Here is a 20,944-nt window from a genome sequence, read left to right on the forward strand (position 1 = left end):
TGGTGGTGTTTGGAAGTAATACAGATGATGCAAAGAGTAGTGTGAGTTTACTGCAACAGACAACATTTAAAATGGTTTCTGGAAGGAAACTGGAATGAGGTGAGGTATGAGTGAAGATATACGACAGAGATAGAGACAATGTGAGGGACAAAGAATGCAGTCAAGTGAACAGAAAGGAATGATGGAGAAATAGAGATTACGCTGAGGATATGGCACCCGTGGCCCGTAACAGCCCACAGGGTGTAGCAGCAGACGTGGGAGGAGGTCCTGGCTGTGATACACTACAGACAGCGGGTATCACGGGACTGTGGAGCTCTACTCGCAAAACCAAGACTCAGCTTCTTGGATGAGACTCAAATAGACAGAGACAGAAGGTTAAAGCAACACAGAAACAAAGACGAACAAGCCTTGAGGTCTGATACAAACATATGAAGACAGTGGGGAGTTAGTTGGCTGGAGATTGCATATGATGCCATCCATCAAGGTACATTTATAGCATCAAAATAGTGGTAGATCTGCTGGCTCAGTCGGACGCTGCGCCTCCATCTGCCCGTGCGGCACACCTGGTAGGTGGCAGGGATGAGAGCATGAAGGATCATGGGGATAGTTTACCTGTTCACGTCTCCACGCCAAAAGCAGCATGATAAGACCAAGTGCATAGTGTAAAACCAGTAATGAGCTCAGGCGAGGGGGAAAAGGACAGGTTTGTGATGCTATTCATGTGTTACGTTGTGCAGATTCAGTGTTAATCTCAGTGATGTTTAAATTTAGTTTTTTAGTGCTTTTCTACACTAAAAAATAGTGTCCTGAGCAATTTTCTTGGTTTAAAAAAAGTTAACTTATATTTCTCTACTGAAGGCAGCCAACTCAATTTCAGGTATAATTTAGAATAAATTGAATTCCTTGAATCCAATCATCAACCTCACTGTTAGCCATTTTCCGGCCGAGACGTAATTTATTATAAACATGCCTATTTGTAATTCATATGGGATAGCGTGGACATGACATGAAAGAGAAATGTGAAAACACAGTGTTATCCAGGAATCCAGATGTTTCTTGTGACATCATTTCAAGCCTCACCCCCTCCTTGACAGATTGCACACTGCTCTCATAAGGGCACACTAATCAACAGGAAGGGGGGGAAATCATCTTTATTCTGAATTCTGAATTCTGGGCCACTTTCTCATCTACTGACATTGATTATTTAATGAGGAAATATAAACTGTGGAACATGCTCATAGGCGGGCCTTTGTGAATAATTCACATAGCTATTTTGCATAGGAGAGGGCGTCACAGCCGAGGATGAGGTTGAAGAAAAATAAAGAGAGATGGAAAGTCGAAAGTAAGGGAACATATTGGTCCATCCTGAGCCCGTTCTCTAATTACCAGCGTATATCTAGCTCTTGTCAGGAGTTCCCTCACTCTCTCACCTCCACCGACGTTTCGATTGGCCCATTGAGTTTCATTCCGCCTGTCATGGCCGGCTGCAAACCTGATATGTTTACTGACACAAATTAGTGTTGAACTCCAGCTGCTCATTAAGGCAGGGTGGAAGATTGAAACAGCAAAGTATAGAGTCCTAATGTGTTCCCCCATCGGGGTCATGTGTGGACAGGTGTGTGGACAAACCCTTAAGTTATTGCTATGAATTGTTCCCAGGCATAGAGCAACAACAAGGAAGCGTGATGGTGGGTAATTAGAGGCAGAAGTGGGAAAAGGCGGTTGAGATGGTCCTTAATGCACAGAGCAATGGCTGCTTGTCTGTCAAAGCAGATTCTAAATTAGCTTCAGTGTCATGGGGAAAAGTTATATACAGCTTTATTTGCAGTTGCTGGTAAATATCACTTGTTTAATTGGCTGATTTAGTTCAGCCAGATGGCAGTTTCATTTTCTGTCTGTGATCTCTATTAATTGGGAGAGGTGTGCTGCAAAAGTTTATAATGTTTGTTTCGTCTCTCGAAAAAAAGAAAAAGAATCTTCACACAAGCCCAAAGCTCTCATCCAAAATGGAGCAACTGAAATGTCCAATCCCAAACCCATCTGTCAGCTGCTGTTTGAGTGAGCAAATTAGAATTCATTGGGAAAAATAACCCTTTCACAGCATAGACTTTCGGGCCCATTTCACTGGTCCAACTTTGCTTTTGAAAGGATCGACTCTTTCTTGTCTTCTTCTTTGGTTAAACTCTGCAGGAAAACCTTCTGCCAATCATCCACACGTTTTTTCCTCATCAGCTTCCTCCTGGCGAGTTGTTCATCTCTGGTGTCATAGTCGTGCTAATTAAACACGGGGTGTGATGATTATTGCTCGCTGCACTCCACATACATTAGCTACATTAGCATCTGCAGAAGGCTCTTCAGTAATCTCCTTCATACAGGAAGAAGTGCAATGAGGAAGTGCGCCCCACAAGCTGCTAATTAAACCCAACTATGCCCGCTTCCCTCCCTCCGCCTCCACACAAAGAACCCTCTAATCACTTCTAACTCGATTTGGATGGAAGTAATTGATGCACACGTAAGGTTTATGATGCGTGAAAGAGGAAAAACACTACCAGTTTAGATGTTAACAATCTGGACTAAGAGGACCATGTGACGCCAGAGTTATTCCTCTTCTAAATGCTTCTGAAATAGCGTCGTTGATTTTGACCACAAAGGGCATAACGGTGATGATGATGATGACAGCGTGATGATGATGGCAGCAGCACAGTGTTGGCATTCACATTTTACGGTCTAATCAAGAGTCAGCCGAGCTTTGTTGTGCGTGTTGCTGTTTGCTGAGGGTGCAGTCTTTATGCTCATGTGAAAATCCCTTTATTTGCTACTATTGGAACTGAAATGCTGCTTATTGCTCCGTTGGCCTTGGCTCCGTGCTCCACGCTGGAATAAACTTCGCCTAACATTTTGCTTCTCAAGCCAAAGCCGCTTGTAGCAGAAATGAAATGTAAAGCAGCAGCTACAGGGAACGGTGCCATCTTTGTCAGAGCCCCGGGCTCCAGCCTCTAATTCACAGGAAAGTGCTGCTGCTTTACTCTGACATGAGCTCACTCTGGAAAAAAGAAATGACCATGAGGACACCACTGACACATACATGTGACCATATTCTGACATGTCACCATCCAATAAGACAGTTTCTACTCGAATCAGACACTGGGTGCAGAAGTAGCATGTCGTATGAAGACGTTATTCAAATGTTGACATTCCTCAACATCCTGATATCCCTCCTACACGGTCTCCCCTCCTCTCAGCCTGTAGCGGCTTCTATAATGAACCACAGCGCTAACAGCTCCTTTTGAATCTGAGCACCAGCGCTATGATTTGATTTTAGCTCGACAGAGAGAAGGCAAATAGAAAGAGCTGCCAATGGAATCCGGCAGGTTTGCTCAAGTCAAATGAAGCCTTTAGGCTATGATTCACTGGCTAAAGAAATGAATTTATTTTCCAAAAGGGTTCATCCTCCTGTCGATGTTACACTTGTCATTTACATAACTCTGGAGAGGAACATCGATTTCCTCTATTTTAATTTTAATTAAATGTTCTGACTTTAGCTCTAGAGCTTGGGGTAAAGATGGAGGTCTGATTTTACTTATTTTTGTGTTAACATTTGCCTTTTCCAGCGTATGTAAGTTATTACTTTATCAAATCTGCTTTTTTTCCTCAAATGATGGACTCATTCTTTTATGTGCAGTATTTAAAGACATGGGAAAGAGACCTCCAGGCTATCTATTTAAAGTAGCAAAAACTACATTCTAAGAAGTTTCTATTTTTTTTGTCTCAAAAATAAATTGTATGCCTTATTCAAAAGCTTGCTACCAAACAACTTGATGAAACCTTTAGCAAAACCTTTATGTTTACTGTTTTTAATACTGTTTTTTTAATGTATTCATTTTTTTGTCTAGTGGGACTGTCGGGAGTTACGTTTAATAAAGAGTAACGGTCTGACTTTTGTGAGTCTGTTTTGAAGTATGTATTTATGTCATATCTGGCTTCAACATCCAGTTTGTGCCTCTCATGTCATGTTATATTACATTCAAATTGCAGAGCTAAGTATCCAATTTGGCAAAAAATGAATAACTGGTGATTTATTTAAAAGCCAGAAGGTCGTTAGACAACACATACCGCTTTTATCCAGGTAGCCGTAAATGACGTGTCCATGCTCTTTTTGTAAAACAAGTAGTCACATTTAAAATAAAAACATTAATGTATCAATACAACTAATACAAGTTGTTATTTCTTGTTTCGTGGTTTACACATTGAGCAAGGAAATGTGTTTTTTCCTTTGTTATTTTTCACACGTCAAATATTTCAAAAAAGCATCATCTTGGTTTCAGTAGTTACGCAGATGATTCTCTGATCTACTTCTCCTTTGATTTAAAAAACATCATTCAAGTGAGCAGACTACAGGTCTGTCTCTCTTAAGTTAAAAACTGGTGGTGTCAACTTTATTCAGTTACAGTAAATTTAAAATAAATAAGAAGATATTATCAAATATCAAATGTCTTGTCTTCAAACATGAAAGCTTCATTGCAGAAATCTCTGAATTGTGATTATGGAGTGAGCTCGGTTGTGCAAACCTGCTTCCTACATATTTGGAACATTGCCAAAATGCAATGTTTTTCATCTGAAAGGCACGTAGTCTGTACCCCATGCACATATCACATCCTGATTAGATTACTGCTACGCTAGGATCTGAGAGAAGATTGCATATATCCAGAAATATAGCATCTTTACATTAGTTGCCTGTAGAAATAGATTTTTCAGATTTGAATGATCAGGTTATGCATGGGATTGGCTCCTGATTTACTAACTCCAGCCTGAGATCATCTGAGGCCGGGACTTTGCACCAGAGGCTGTTATCTGAGAATTTCATTTTCTTCAAATGTTTGATTCAGTGCTTTTATTGCCTTTGATCTTTTTAACTTCATCTGTTAATTTGTCCCTTGATTGCACCTTTATTTGCAAATGTTGGTTTTATCTCATTTGTGAAGCATTTGCTTTAATTGTGCTATAATAAATGAAGTTATTATTATTATTATTATTATTATTATTATATATATATTTTTTTTTATCATGCAACAGTGGTAAATGTTGTTAAATAACCTACCGGCTGTTTATTTTTCACTCTGGCTTTCAAATGTACACCTGAGATTTGTGAACATACTGCAGCTTCGTAGCATCTGTTAAATAATCAAGCAGGGATTTCTTATCTTTCTCTCACACAGAACGTTTATTTCAAATCTTGAAACTTCTTCAAAAGTCTTGCCAGTGTCCGAATGCACACTCATGTTATGTTATGCCATGTTAGAGGTCACAGTTTTCTTCCTATATCGATCCCAATCACACTCGGTGACTGACAATAACGGTGACGAGAACAGAGGCAGTAAGCCCCTGTGCACATTATTAAAGCAAACTCAACTGGACACAATCAATGCAGTCATGTAATAGTTAGGAAATTAGCATGGTGAATACGTGTGTGTGGGAAGTGGCCGTGAATGTGTGAGGAGGTCATGGAGTTGCTCATGCAATATTATGCGTTGACATTTGATCATATTTACACAGTTTTCCTGCTGGTGAGAAGCGGCCTGTCGTCAAGAGTGTCGCGAGCTTTAAATGATTGCTTCAGGCAAATAAATTCACTGAGGTCCTGCACAGCCTCCCTCACACTGGCATTATAATTTTGCGTGTGCAATTTCTATTAAGATATCCGACATGTTCGGAGCTTTCTAATCACCCTGAGTGACCTTTGAATGGAGTTACAGTTCTTAGGTAAACACTTCCCTGGCTGGAGGCGGAGGTCTGATCCAATCGACTCGTGTGTTCTGTGTGGAAGTGATTGCTGCTGAGTGGAGACTGCTTTAATTTGATTGATGTGTGGTTCACCAAGCGGTGGATTTGGTTGTAATTACTCTTTGTGCTCACCGTGATAAGGAAATTAATCAAGCCATTATGTTGCTCCCATTTTATCATCGGGACACAATAATTGAATGAACCAACCTCGCTTGTCGTCAAAGTCACTCTCGTACTCGCCCGCTAGAAGGGTAAAGGGCCCGCTATTGCTGATTGGCTGATAGTGAGGCGATGTTCGGCTTATTTCATATTCAAAGACTATGTAGTCATTCTGATTGAAATAATCAGTGCCAGTTGTTCTCCAAATGTAATCACAAAGCCACATTATCATCCATACGTAGGATGTACGATCAGGTAATCCACTTTGTTCTCAACAAATAGCATTTAGTTCATTGTCTGAGGTGTAAGAACAATTCAAATCCTTTATTGAAAGTCCCTGTACCACCGTGTGAAAATACTACAAGAAAAAGTCCGGCATTTTAAGAAAACAAGATGTACTTAAAGTATCAAAAGCAAAAGTACTCATGACAGACATATTTGTCTGACATTAATAGATTATTGTTAATACTGATGCATCAATGTGTAAGCAGCATTTCACCGTCGTAGTTGGTCGCGGCCGAGCTAGTTTTTACTACTTTATATACAGGCAGGTCAGGTGGTTCCCAACCTAAGGGTCAGGTCCCTTCCAGAGGGTCACAAGGTTAATCTGAGGGGTCATGAGGTGCGTTCCAAATCTTTTTTCTTTTTACTATTAGTACGTACTGCAGCTGCCCTTACATGTCCTAACATGGCGCCTTAAACTTTGATCCTCTTGCTCATATATCTGCTGCGCAAAGGATTGTAGGTCAGAATAGCCATAAAAGCATGCTGCATTTGACATGCGTACATACAGTATATTAGGTATTGGGACCTACTAAATCTTTTTCTAGTATACTACGTAGTATGGTCTGTTTGGGTATTGCAACGCAGCGTTGAACTTTTCTCTAACCTTTGCTTTGAAGTGAAATAATGGATAATCTTAATGTCGTAAAAGGAGACCATCTGAGAAGTTTAGAGGGGGAAATCTGTCTTTGGTGAAACTACTAACAATTTATAGGGAATTCATTTACAGAAAATTAATTTGTAGATAAATCATGAACCTTGAAATTAAAATAGAGAACAGAAAAGTCACTCCCGTCGTTACATAATTACAGCCTAATGTACTGTCAAGGCATAATGCTGGTTGGATGTTACATTTGGAGCAAACTAGCAAAGATGAAAAATTGCCTGGAGCCACTGATACTTCCTAACGGGGGCTGAACAGCCATTAAATCTTTGATCTTCACTTCTATCATTCTGCTTTCCCATCATGCATCGTAAGGAAGAAGAGGCAGCCAATTTGAGGTTGATCTCAGGCGCCCAAAAGGATTTGCATCCGTCCTTGCAATTTATTCTAGCAGGAGGAATTTCACATAAAAAAATCTATTACCTATCTACGTACGTTTGGGAGAAAAATCACCTCCGCTGGGGAGGGAATTCATGAGGTGATTTTCTTACACGTGAGGAAAGGAACAACACTTGTACGTGAACAGACTTGTTCTAGGGTGCATGACAACCCCCAGAACGTTTTTCACAAGAGCAGCTATGCAAACAGCATTAATTTCATAGCAAAATAAGTGTTCAGCAGTCAGATATCTTAAATTATACTTTCCTAAACATACCAGCTCATGGAGAAGCTCATTTAAAATAGATAACGTTTTGATGACAGCTTCAGTGATCAAGTGGTTGGATGTTTTGCTTGTGTTCTTAATTGATTGGGACTTCTTGATTGCATGTTTGTGAGCCTCATAAGGCTGAATGATTGCCTCAAAATATCTTAACTTTTAATCAATACCATTTCCTCAAAAGTATCCACTTTGCATTGAAACGTTTGAACAGGTTTTGAGTGCCTTAAGAGTTGGCCTTGTGAGGGATGTGTTTGATCCACTTTATGCAGGTTTAATTGCTCGCTTGTGTCCTTTGGGTGGTGATAAAGTTGTTCTCGACTTGAGTCTGAAACTTGGATAAACACTCTGTGTAAATTAAATAAAAACGCCTTGGGACCACCCGGTTGGGGTTTTAATTGTGGTAGTAGATCATCGCTTTCCCTTGTAATTATCTCAACTATCATCACTCCTATAATAACAATAATCAATTGTTCCTGGTGCCTCTGACAGGGATAATGAAAAGTTCATTAGCCTCCCTGAACCTCACGAGTGGCGGGGAACTCATTCTCTCATCTGTAAAAATGGAGAGAAAGAAATATCCCAGTTCCGCACACTTTACTGTCACTTACACAAATTCTCCTGAGAGGACGAAGGTCATGCAAGTCCTTCCTCGGACTCCATTATCAGCTCTGCTAGCCTTGACTTGTTTACAAGATTGTAACTTAGAACAAAGCTCCTTTAGTGCTAATTTGCACAATTTGGCAGCCCTCCACTTTGAATAATCAGGATGTTTGGGTTGTTACACTGAGGGCCACTCCACTGTAAAGAGGAATGACATTGAGGAAATCTTCTTTCCACTATACTTAATGTAGAAGTACATTTTCTTTCAAGAGTCCTGCAGTTAATGTCAGCCATTTTTAAACAAGCCAACATTTGAGTTGTATTTTCTTCTTCTTTGTGTGAGCTTTACAAATCTCTTAATTTTTGGCTTGACATTCTCCATTTCTCTTGTTACCTCTCAAAGTGGGATGTGTCACCATCGATCGCCTGATGTTGTTTTCCTGTTGTTGCTTTAGAGTTCGCTGTATCGATCCTTCCATGTATGTCCCCTAACTTGTTTGCCACAGTTTGTTATTCACTTTCTCTATTAGGCGTGAATCTTCCCAGCAATCAGCAGGACAGAGCACCTGTGGGGATGGCATGGCAACCAAAATGATGCAAATCGGACCAATATGGATTTTTGTTTGCTGGAACCTATGTCTGTATTTTTTAAATGAAGTCACTGAAAATAAGCAGCAATTAGCAGAGTGGAAAAATTAATAAAAACACCGTAAATCTGACGATTAGACACGTAATCTATCCGCTGAAATCAGCACCAATGAAAAGTCTTAGAATTATCAGATCGCCTATTCCAATGGTTTCCTATCTGGGGATAACAAGAAACAAATACTTGTTACAACCGCCAAGGAAGTTGTGTTCACTGTTTGTCAGCAGGATTTTGAAGCAACTACTGACCTGATTTTCATGAAACTTGTTGGAATGGTGCAGCATGGGCTAAGGAAGAACCCATTAAATGTTGGAGCGGATCCAAATCACAAGGCATATACAGGCATTATTCTTCACTTATGGAAATCTCTTTTTCCTCTTATGAAACACTGAATACTTTTATCTCTCTGACTCTGAAAATATCCCTCAGAAGAAAAAAATCAATTTGTGGTTGAACTGTTAATAATTTATGTCCACACAAGCACATACTGTATTGCTTCATGTTAAAGAAATAGTTCTGGATGAAGGGATCGATACCACGCTCATGTCTGTTCGGTAAATATGAGGCTACTGCCAGCAGCAGGTTAGCTTACTGGGGAGAAACAGCTAGCCTGGCTCTGCCCAAAGGTATCAAGATCTGAACCAGCATTTCTCAAGCTTTACACATTATATATCATTTGTTTAATTTGTGCAAAAATATTTAGTAAAAAGGTTGTGAGGGTACACTCATTTACGCTGAGACAGCGGAACACAACAAAGTGCATTTGTCTGTTTGTGCTTTCGGGGACAGATGGAATCACAGAAAATGTACAAATGCCCCTCGAGTGTCTCTTTAATCTATCTTTTAAGATCTCGTTCTGTCACGGTGGGGTGTCTATAGACATAAGGGTTAGAAGGAAAAGGTTGCGTTGCTGTGTGTTTTGTTGTGTAGATAGCTCCTCTCGACTCCTCCAGCTCTGCACACACTCAAACGTCCCCAGAAGGTCTCCTGAAGCAAACTGTCAGCTATTTCTTCTTCACACACTTGGAGTAAACACTTGATTTGAAAAAGCAGAGTGCAGATGAAAACATGTTTTGCAGAATGTAATTGAAGCAGCTGAGAATGCAATCTGTGTTTAATTGCTGGTGTGATTTTGACATGTTTTGTAATGCAAACACCGGAGCTGTGTAGCACTGTGTTTTGCTGGTTAGTTTAACGGCTGCCCGCACGCTTCTTGCACACCTGTACCATGTCAGCTGATGTTGTGAGTTTGAGCCCTCCAACTGCGAGCCAGGCAGTGTTGTGTAAAGCAGCTGGCAGATTACAGATCCGCTCCTGGCAGATATTGTAGCAGTTTATCTCAATTTAACATCGTAAATGGGGCGTGAACAATGAGACTGTACACAAACTACGATGATCCTCCTGTGGCTCCGGCCATCAATGATGAATATATCAGCAAAGAGCGAGAAGTTCAATCAGATGGTTGGATAGAGAAAAAACGGTTACACGTGTTTTTGACCCTTTGATAATGACACACATTTGAAAACCTGAACACAAATACTCTTAATCTGAAACTCTTAATCTGAAAATTATTATTTTTATTTATTAATTGTTTCACGTCATAATAATAGTGAAAACGGACCTTCAGCATTTCATAAATGCCCAAGGTGATGTCTTCAAATTAGAGCTGCAAAGATAAGTAGACTAAACGATTGGTCGATGGACCGTAAAAATAAATCTGCAACTATTTTGATAATCTATTTATCGCAAAACTGGCAGAAAATGCTTTTTTCAGCCTCTCAGATATGAAGATCTCCAAATTGACCAAAATCCAAAGATATTTAGTTTACTTCAAATACTTATTATTATTCGATTAAACTCATTTGCAATAAAACATGTGGCACTAAGAAATATTTTTCCATAATATTCCCTTGTGCAATTGAAAGCATTAATCCCATTTTTATGGGTTATGTTTAGACAACTAACACACTTGGTTAAGGTTAGGCAAAGATGTGTCTTGGTTAAATAGTGAACAAGTCAACGGTGATGACTCATCTATTTGAATATTTAACCTAAACCATCATCTTTTCTTAAAGGATACGTCTTGTGTTAAAAACAGCTGAGGGATATATACTTTTATTAATTTAAAAGGCTAAATCATTTCATAAATCAGCTTTCATGGTAAAATGTTGCAAATGAGTAGTAGCCCATATAAACATATTTTGTAGGAGGCAGCATTGGCACACACACACACACACACACACACACACACACACACACACACACACACCACACACACACCCCTGCACCCCCCATTTATCCAAATTTAGAAACAAAGCTCAAAATCACATCCTTACTCTCTTTAACAATGCGTTGTCTTCCTGTTTGCACTGTGTTTTTGTGCACCATCTGTCAGTATTTGTTACCCATCCACGTGCCAGCGAACAGCAGCCGTGTATGACGGAGCTGAGGAGCCCCACGTTGAGAGGAGCGAGACGCTCCTTCTGTGACAAAGACCGAAACGAGAGCTAGTCATCGCATGGTCACTCTTCTCAGCCTCCGGTGACAGAATTACTCTTCGCCAAGGGAGCTGAAGTGTACACGTACAGTATGACACATATGATGAGAGGAAGAGGTCACAAATTCAAGAAGTGGGATGCTTCCAGTATCTGCAGCGTCGCTATACACAGACAATGATTTCAATGAGCGGCATTCCCATCATGTCATATGTCAACAAGGAGTGTAATGGAGCTGATCCCAGCATATCACTCCATTTTACCTGTTTTGTGGTAAACAAATCGAGTCAGGATTTTGGAAGATTAGTGTCCACTTAATTCTTCATCATCAAGTATTCTCACTTAATCGGCTCAGAATTTGCATTCATTTAAAGCTTGTTACCAGTTTGGTGCTTTGAATTGGCCCTTTAAATACCTTCAACTGCTGCCTGGTTATGAAGTAGGACTACAAAGAGGATTGTGTGTGTGGAAGAAGGAGTGAGGGGTATTGTTTGACAGATACAAACAGCCCGCGATAAATCCAGGTGCTTATGGCTTGGAATGTTTCGAACATAAATTGCAGGACCGGATCGGGAATGTGCATCCGTGATGAAATCGATTTAATTTGGAACTCATCAAACGCAGCTCTTAGAGTGACGGCAAATAACAAAGAAGCAGGGGGGGAGTTAAAGGAGCTTTAGGCCACTTTCCACTCTTTATTCAGGACACAGCAGCAAATGTTTCATCCCTTCTTGTTCTTCTTTGTCAAGTATAATTGTTCATATTGTTCAAAACCTCGCAGGAAGTATTACCGCTGGCTTCGATATCGATATCTTTGTCAGAATGAAAGTGTTCGGCCAAAGACCTTGCTTGTGTTATTTGCGATTTTTTTACGATATATTGTATCTTTATCTTTATTGGCCTGACTGGCCTGGCCACTTATGACATTGAATCTTATCAAATCCAGTCTTCCAGGATTTAAATTGAAGGAATGACCGGAAGGAATTTGCATGGTTTCTATCTATCTTTCTGCTTTGCTCGATCATCTGGCCAGATTGCACTGAAGTCACGATCAAATTACCTGGTGGTTTTTCTTAGATATACTGTACATTACATGGACACCACCACATATGTAAATAAATAGTGGAATTAACATCTATCTAAATACAAATACAAGAGCAGGAGGGGAGGTGGAGGACATTAAATAGTTGAAAGCAGCGGTTGCGGCTTGGGGTATGCAGATATGCAGAGAGTGTGACAAAATCACTATATTGACCTCTTGTTGTTTGTGTCACGGTGGGGAAAAGGTGAGTACTCAAATGCAAGACGGAAGACGAGGAAGTTAACAAAAAGAGGGCTTTATTCAAAAAAGCTTACAAAATACAAAAGGTAAAAAGTAAACTGAAAAGACAAACCAGGATGACACGAGGAGCACGAGGAGGCACGAGGAACCATCAACAAACAAGGGTGACACATGGATGACGATCTGACAAGGAACACTGGGAAAGACAGGGATATATACACACAGACACACACAGCTGGGGAGAGAAGCTAAAACACAAGGGCAAGGTGAACGGAACAAATCAACAATCACAGAGGGAAAACACACAGACAGGAAGTACAACTAGACATGACATAAGGGGGAGTAAACACTTCAAAATAAGACAGAATATACAAAAATCACGATCATGACAGTTTGCTGGGATTAGTCTACAAAATTATTTTCGTTTTGAGATGGTCACTGTTTCAAATGAGGTACTCATAGACCCATCATTTCTTGCCGAGAGACACGGCAGACACGTCGGAATGCCGACCGATCAACCACGACTTTCGTGATGTACACAGGTGATCAGAAAAGAGGCACCACAAACTGTCTTCGCCGTTCCACCTGACGGCACCAACAACACCGTTCCCTTTTCACTCCACCGTGTTTACATTTGTGAGGGGGGACAAGTGCTCCGTGCTTCTAGAATTCAGCCTCACAGAGCATGCGGTACAGGTTCAAGCAGGCGGGAGATTTCTATCCTTATCTTCCATTCCTACAGGCTGTCCACTGACATATCACTCTGCAACATAAATGACAAACCAGCAATGACGAAGCAAGATTCATGATCTTCAACATGGTTTTTCAGACTTCTTAAATGATCAACCGCTTTAAAAATGTATTCATTTCCCAATGTGTCACCTCATACAGTATAACTTACATGCAACTATACAGAAAATAATATAAGCAAACGTTTATGTGCGTCTCCCACAACAGTCGGAGAACATGAGCAAATTAATCACCAGGATATTTGAAGGTTCCCTTCCCATCAGCCTCCTTGATCAGACTAATTATCCTTCCGGTCTTCGTCTCCCCTATCACCTTTCCAACGCTCGGCCATGTTAGAGCACCCAGTTTGCTGTTTTACATTATTAGTTCCCTGCCCACGGCAGGGAACTAATAATGTGCAGAGAAGGAAAGTGAAGGTGAGGAAGATAGAAAGCGACGGCTCCTGCCTGCTCGTCTCTGGGGGAAGAGGCGGCACCGTTGAAGACCTAATCTCTGGCTCTGATTATCTTCTCATTACAATCAGACGGGAGCCACTCGAAGAAGAGGAGAATGTGTAATTACTCTCAAATCTCCCATGACTAAAACAGAGGATAATAAGCAGGGCTAGAACTGTGTGCTCACATCTAATCATTCAGTTTATTTAGTCATTCGTTCTGCAGCCACATTTGACTACGCTTGGAGATTTCTGCGAGGTTCAGGTGGAAGCCGTTGAATTAGTAAACTCTTAACTTATAGCAGCATTGTTTGGAAGCCAGAACATAATTTGCCTCAATTTTGAAACTGCAGAAAATGGGTTTAAACCTGACCTGTTAGTTCTTCTTGATGTCCCTGTCATGTCTGTGTTAATATATGTTGTTTATAAGCTCTGGGTAATTGGAAACATTTCAAGGAGAACTTCAACTGTTCTAATGGCCACGCATCTCCCGTGGCGACTGAAGCATGTAAATAACTACATTTCAATTGACACCTCGATTTGAATGGTAAATGGCTGACCTCCAATTTTCCCAGAGAAATGCTGGCAGGGAGAAATGGAGGGGAATAAAACGCATATCCAGTAGACCAGAGAGAATAAGGCTAACCAAGCGTGCTAAAATCCTGATTGTATGATGAAAGCGTTAACTGTGTGGACAACTAGAAAAATCACTTTAAAATCATGAGAAGGCAAAAGAGTAAAAACTGAATTCTTCTTCTTCCTTTTTTTGTTTCTTTCCTCGCAGCTTCGAAGCAGCAGCCTGCCAGCCGCTCAAGACTGATGAGGGGAAAGCGACGGACAGCAGGGTGGACACCGCGGACAGGAATGGCTGCATCAAAGGAAAAGGACGCAAACACCACATTCATCGCAGGGCCAGGAGGTGAGTCAGTCAAATGCACAAATGCTGAGAAGGAGCACTTGAAAACCATCGAGGATCTCAAAGAGCGAGTGCTTGTAAGAGAAAGTCGACCAACGTCCCTTAAAGTTGTAGCATTATTGATCATAGTGAAACATTTCAGATTATGAATGGTTTGCATCGTCGTTTGTTTTTGGCGGCGTGCTTTTAGTAGATTTCAGTGCTGATGATAAAGCATTTGAACAGTACACCAAAAACTCCTTCAGGGCTTGACTCGGTGAGAAAAACAGAGCTAATCTCTATATTCTGGTGCGGGAAAAGTAAACAGTGTTATCAGGTCAGGCCCAGTGGAGAAATACAAACATGTTGTGAGGAATTCCACACTGTGTCATTCAGATCCTCTCTTTTCACCAGCACCTTGAACCAAAAGTCTCCCTCACACTGAGAACAGTATTCAGGCTTCTCTTTCAGAGGTGGGAAAAATCGATTCAGGCAGATTTCTTTTTCTTTTTTTTTTAAAGAAACCTCTCAATTAATCTGACATCTTCAAAGCCTTTGCGGTTACACAGCGGGGATGCAGCGAGCGATATGTAAAACACAACTGAAGCCGCATCGAGGTGTTAGACAGGATCATAAACATGAATCGCTTCTCTTTGGATGAACTTTACCCGGCGGCTGCTTTCTCTTTGTTTTTGAGTTTAACAGCGAGTGCAGAGAACACGCAGGCACACATGCTTGTGATAATCATTTTTCTGGTTTGTGCGTGCAAGAAGAGACATTTGATAGAAAGAGCGCAGTGAAAAAGATGTATGGCATTTGTTATCCTTGAGAGCATTTTTCTGAGAGTTGAAGTTACACTAGAGGACTTCAGTAGCTCTAAGTAGCAGCGGGATATACAAAGTTGTTTGAAAGTTACTGAGGAATCACAAGAGATGTCTTCAGTAAAGTGGAAACAGCACACTCATGTTTACCAGCTCGGCCAGTTTTATTCCTGAGGAAGGATATCAAGAGCATACCATAATCATATCTCGCCTCATTATCAATTCAGTTGCAAGACGTCGGTGAAACATACGTTGTTACACAGATTAAATACGCTGCTTTTCATTGCTCATTTCCCCCTAAGATTTATATAATGTTTCATAAAAGGGTATTAATTTCTTCTGCCTAGGAGCTGTGTCCCGCTGTAGTACACTGTGGTAAACCCTGCTTTTGCTTTTTGTAAGGTTGACACTGAAGTGTATCTTCTTGTACTGATCTTGCACAGTACACCTTCAACACTGAGGCCGCATTGAGACCAAACACACAAATGACAAGGAGCTGCATTGATGTGGCTGCAGTTACTAGTGAGAAGATGAAATACAAGTCAGGAAGTCCAGTTTGAGGAACACGTTCTTTTGGCATTTGTTTGGGTTTTAAGGCTAATCAGATGCCTGCACTGCACAGAGGTTTATACTTTACTCCTATGAAGCACCAAGCTTTGTTTCACATCAACATGACGAATGTTCAGTAACAAATGAATTACTTACAAAAATGAGAGGAAGATTGTTTTTTATTGTTTTTCATTTTATTTTAAAGAAACTTCCAGTTTTAGTGGCAGGCGTACAAAGAAATTAATCAGAGGAGGACTTTTTTAAGAATAAAGTCAAAAGCTCTGGAATAAACTTAACATTTTAAGATTAAAGTTGAATTTTGGAGAATAGATAAAATTATAGGATTAGTCCATATATTGAAAGTTTGACTTTATTCTCGACATTTCGACTTGAATGCAAAATAAAATTATATTTTCCTCCTCTCATTTTTTTCTGCCTGACCCTAATACTTAGCAAGCACAGTTATAGTATAGTATAGTATAGTATAGTAGAATATAGTAGAATATAGTATAATATAGTATAGTATAGTAGAATATAGTATAATATAGTATAGTAGAATATAGTATAATATAGTATAGTATAGTATAATATAGTATAGTAGAATATAGTATAGTATAGTAGAATATAGTATAGTAGAATATAGTATAGTATAGTAGAATATAGTATAGTATAGTAGAATATAGTATAGTATAGTAGAATATAGTATAGTATAGTATAATGTAGTAAAATATAATATTGTATAGTATAATATAATATAGTATAGTATAGTAGAATATAGTATAGTATAGTATAATGTAGTAAAATATAATATTGTATAGTATAGTATAATATAATGTAGTATAATATAATATAGTATAGTATAATATAATGTAGTATAATATAATATAGTATAGTATAATATAGTATAGTAAAATATAATATTGTATAGTATAATATAGTATAGTATAGTAGAATATAGTATAGTATAATGTAGTAAAATATAATATTGTATAGTATAGTATAATATAATATAGTATAGTATAATATAATATAGTATAGTATAATATAATATAGTATAGTATAATATAATATAGTATAAGTAAAAGGTTTTTAAGATGAGATTTAAAAGCAAAGTGAGAGCACAGCGAAAGCTTCGGTCACGGCTGGACTCTGGAATAAATTAAATATCCAAGGTGGGGGACCTCAGGGGACAATAAGGGGTTTGAAGTCCGGGTATATAATGTACTCCGGCGCAAGACCATGCAAAACCTTGTTTGTGACTTCAAAATGAATTCTAACAGAGATTGACTTACTAATATTTTCTGATGATCACTAATCACAAAGATAATATCTCTAAAATATTAATCTATGAGATTGTAATCCTGTATCAGTGGACTCGATAGTCTAAAGCAAAAGACGGAACAGCAGCTTCTTACCGTCGTGATGGAGCTTCTGCAGCTACACAGATGCATCACTCATAACTAATGGATCAAAAGTGACCAAGAAGAGAAGAAATGCATGAAAACATATTGTATTTTTGTTTATTCATCTCCTTTTAGTAAAAGGTAGCTAATGAGGTGGATTCACTTCCAACGTCTTTGTCTCACTTACAAAGCACAGCGAGTTGCTGCCTGAGAAAACTCTCCTCTGTTGAGAAAGACATTTGTTCTTTGGATTGTTATCTTGCTAATTGGCTGGCGGCAGCCCAATTTAGCCGAGCAACCAATGTTAATTATAACATGAAACCACAAGCCACTGACACCAGCTCCTTTCCAGACACCGTATGTTAGCTTCGGTGTTTTAGAAAGCACTTGTTTCCAAACATGGTTCACTTGAAATTAACCATTTCCATCCGATTCCGTTGACTCGGTGAACACATTAAATTACCTGAAAACCCCAATAGAAACATAAGAAATCCAAAACTCAATTCAGTGCTCGAGTCCAAACGAGTGATGTATTTTTTACATAACGACATATCTAGGATGCAGTTGCATTTATGGTACTCGTGTCTGATTGCGGCCTGGGGGAAAAAAAGTTACATGCTCTTCAGGAAAAATGCTGCTTTGAGCTTATTCTCATCAGATGTCCCCAAATCCCCTTTTCATACACCATTGTTTCGCACAATCACCATTCCCAGTGTAGCTGGCAATTGACTGCTCTCTCATTCTCCCTTTCATTCTCTCCACCTCATCAAAAGAAACTGTTTCTGCTGGCAAGAAAAAATGCAAATGCTTGCCTTGTGCTCTCTTTCTACAAGGCCAGAATGGTAGAGGTGTTAATGAGTGACAAAGCGTTCTCATTACCAGGAGAGGGTACTTGGGCTTGGTCGGTGTAATCAGCCCTAATGCATTTCAGTTCCTAACTCTCCCAAACTGCCGACTACACCAAGCAGGGCCATTTATTACAGGGAGAGAGTCTCCTACATGCAATGAAACGGGCACGTAGTCTGCAGAGCTCTGCGTTCGCATACATCAAGCAGGAGTGCAGTTTGTCACTGTCTGCATCGGTTCTGATCACACTCACCTGAAAGTGTGATCAGCTGTTTGTGCAACGCAAATGTTCTTGAATTTTCTTTACGTAAATGGAAAACGATTGCCCTCCAGTAAGCATGTGCTGATACAGCTACTATTTGTAGACTTTTGAATGTATTCTACCTCATTCTCTGCTATGGAAATATAATTTTAATATTGATAATATTCAGTAAAACCACTTAAAGTACAAAACTGTTTAATATATCGCAGTTTTAGTTTTTTTGTGTGTTGTTCCAAATTTCCAAACTTTTTTGCAGCCTTAAGGCCCTGTCACACATATCCGTATGACAGAAACGTATGCCGGCGCATACGAATATTTGTCAGAGTTCAAATACCTCCAACTTTTCATCGGAACGGAAAAGTGAACATATACAGATAGGCATGTCTAACCTATTGATAGAGCATCACTTACTTATACAAAATGTATCAGACGAATACCCAACAAATGCATAACGTATACACAAATATGGCGTATACAAAATATCGGCAACACGCTGGTGTACGTTGATATAAGGTAAGGTATAAGTAGTATTCGTTAAGAGCTCACTGTGTTACGCTGGGGTGCGTTGTTGAACGCTGATGTTTTGAGCATGTTCAAAATTACCAGACGTACCCGACGTGTGCTTCATAAGTTATGCAGACGTTATGTGACGTTAGACATACGTGAATACGGAATACATAGTTGAATATTTACCTACGTAAATATAGTACGTGAATACCTACGTAAATACCTACGTGACTACGTTAGCGGTACATTAGATATAGGCTACGTCGGCTGACGGTGAATCCTACAGCCAATGTATTGATAAAGAGTGGATACCCTATTCCTACCCTATGTTAAGATTTTGCCTGACGACGGAGTAACTTATTAAACGTGTTTCTACAGTACAGCTAGCGTTCAGCATTTTAGCCGTTCTCCAGCATCAGCATGACGTGAACTAGATGGCACTTTTCCAGCTCCGTTGTCCAGACACTCTGATACGTTTTAAATAAGTAAATGATACGCTATCAATGTTTGACATACGTATAATCATTTGTTATGTATTCGTTATGTATACGTCAGCTACAACACCGCTGTGGAAAAGTTGGACGTATTTGGACTCTGACACATTTTGAGCCAATTTACATATACGTCGGCATATGTTTCTGCCATACGGAACTGTGTATGTCTGGCGTGTTCAGCGTAACGCCTTCAAACGAACACAATTTACCCTTAATTTATATCAACCTATTGCCGATATTTCGTATGCGGCGGCATACGTTTCTGTCATACGGATATGTGTGACAGGGCCTTTACTCTTCATTCTCCAAATTCACAGTAGCAGTAGTTATTTAGTTTCCTCGCATCGTTTCTCTTAGTCAAGTCCGGGTAGCTGGTTAAAGTTATTCGGAAGCCTCTGATCTCGACAATCAGTTTGTTTTTTTTGTTCATTGAAGAAAACAACTACCGTAATTTTCGGACTATAAGACGCACCTGAATATAAGCCGCAGAAGCTAAATTGACTGATTTGTACATGTATAAGCCGCACTGGACTATAAGCTGCAGGTTTTTTAATATTTAATTACCATATGTAGGGTTCGTGCACAGAGGGGATTCATTAATCTTCGTCTTCTTCCTGCGTACTAAAACCACCAAAGTCCTCATCTTCAGTGTCGGAAACGAACAGGCTCAGGGTGGCTTCGTCAGCCACTCTCCTCTCTCTTTCGATGTCGCTCTCAAAACCAACAAACTCCTCTTCGTCACTGTCGGAATCGAACAGCCTCTGAAAGGCCTCAGCTGTGGCGGCGTCCTCCTCTTCATCACGCAGCATTCCAGCCTTTCGGAACCCGTTGGTGATCGTGGATGTTTTAACACTCCTCCACACTGTCAGGATCCACTCGCAAACTTGAGCGAAAGTTGCTTTTCGCATGCGACCAGTTTTGGTGAATGATTTATCGCCACTAGTCATCCACGCCTCCCACTGAACAAACTGTCTCGCTCTCGTAATGTCCGTCTGTCTCTCGTACCACTCGCGGTTCCACTTTTACTTTTGCGCGCTCTTTCCCGGCATCCGGTGGACTGTAACCTGTCAAATCCATAGATTTAGGAATTCCCCTAGTGGCCGTTAGCTGTAAAAATCCATAGATTAGCCGCACCGTTATATAAAGCCGCAGGGTCGAAAAATGGGGGAAAAGTCGCGGTTTATAGTCCGGAAATTACGGTATGTGCTTGTGTGTCACGAGGGAAACCTACCGAACATGATTGATTGTCACTCCTTCCTAACCTTCAGCACTTCTTTGAGTGATGGTGGATGGCAGCAGACGTTTTTTCGTGGAGAAGTTCATAAGTGTGAACGAGGCGTTAGAACTCTATCTCTAATTTTGTCTAGCGGTTCACTCTTTGTAAAACACCCTTTGTAAATTCCTATTTCCCCAG

The 20,944-nt window shown here is 40.0% G+C and overlaps 1 protein-coding gene across 1 annotated transcript in view; it reads left to right on the forward strand.

The window, feature by feature from the left end:
• The window catches only part of srrm4 (serine/arginine repetitive matrix 4), a 64,205-nt gene that overhangs the window by 25,404 nt on the left and 17,857 nt on the right, over nt 1-20,944 (forward strand). Inside the window, 1 exon segment of the mRNA XM_029439660.1 lies at nt 14,538-14,672. Coding sequence (XP_029295520.1) covers nt 14,538-14,672 — 135 coding nt within the window.

The sequence above is a fragment of the Cottoperca gobio genome, chromosome 9 (assembly GCF_900634415.1).
Source record: "Cottoperca gobio chromosome 9, fCotGob3.1, whole genome shotgun sequence".
NCBI lineage: Eukaryota > Metazoa > Chordata > Actinopteri > Perciformes > Bovichtidae > Cottoperca > Cottoperca gobio.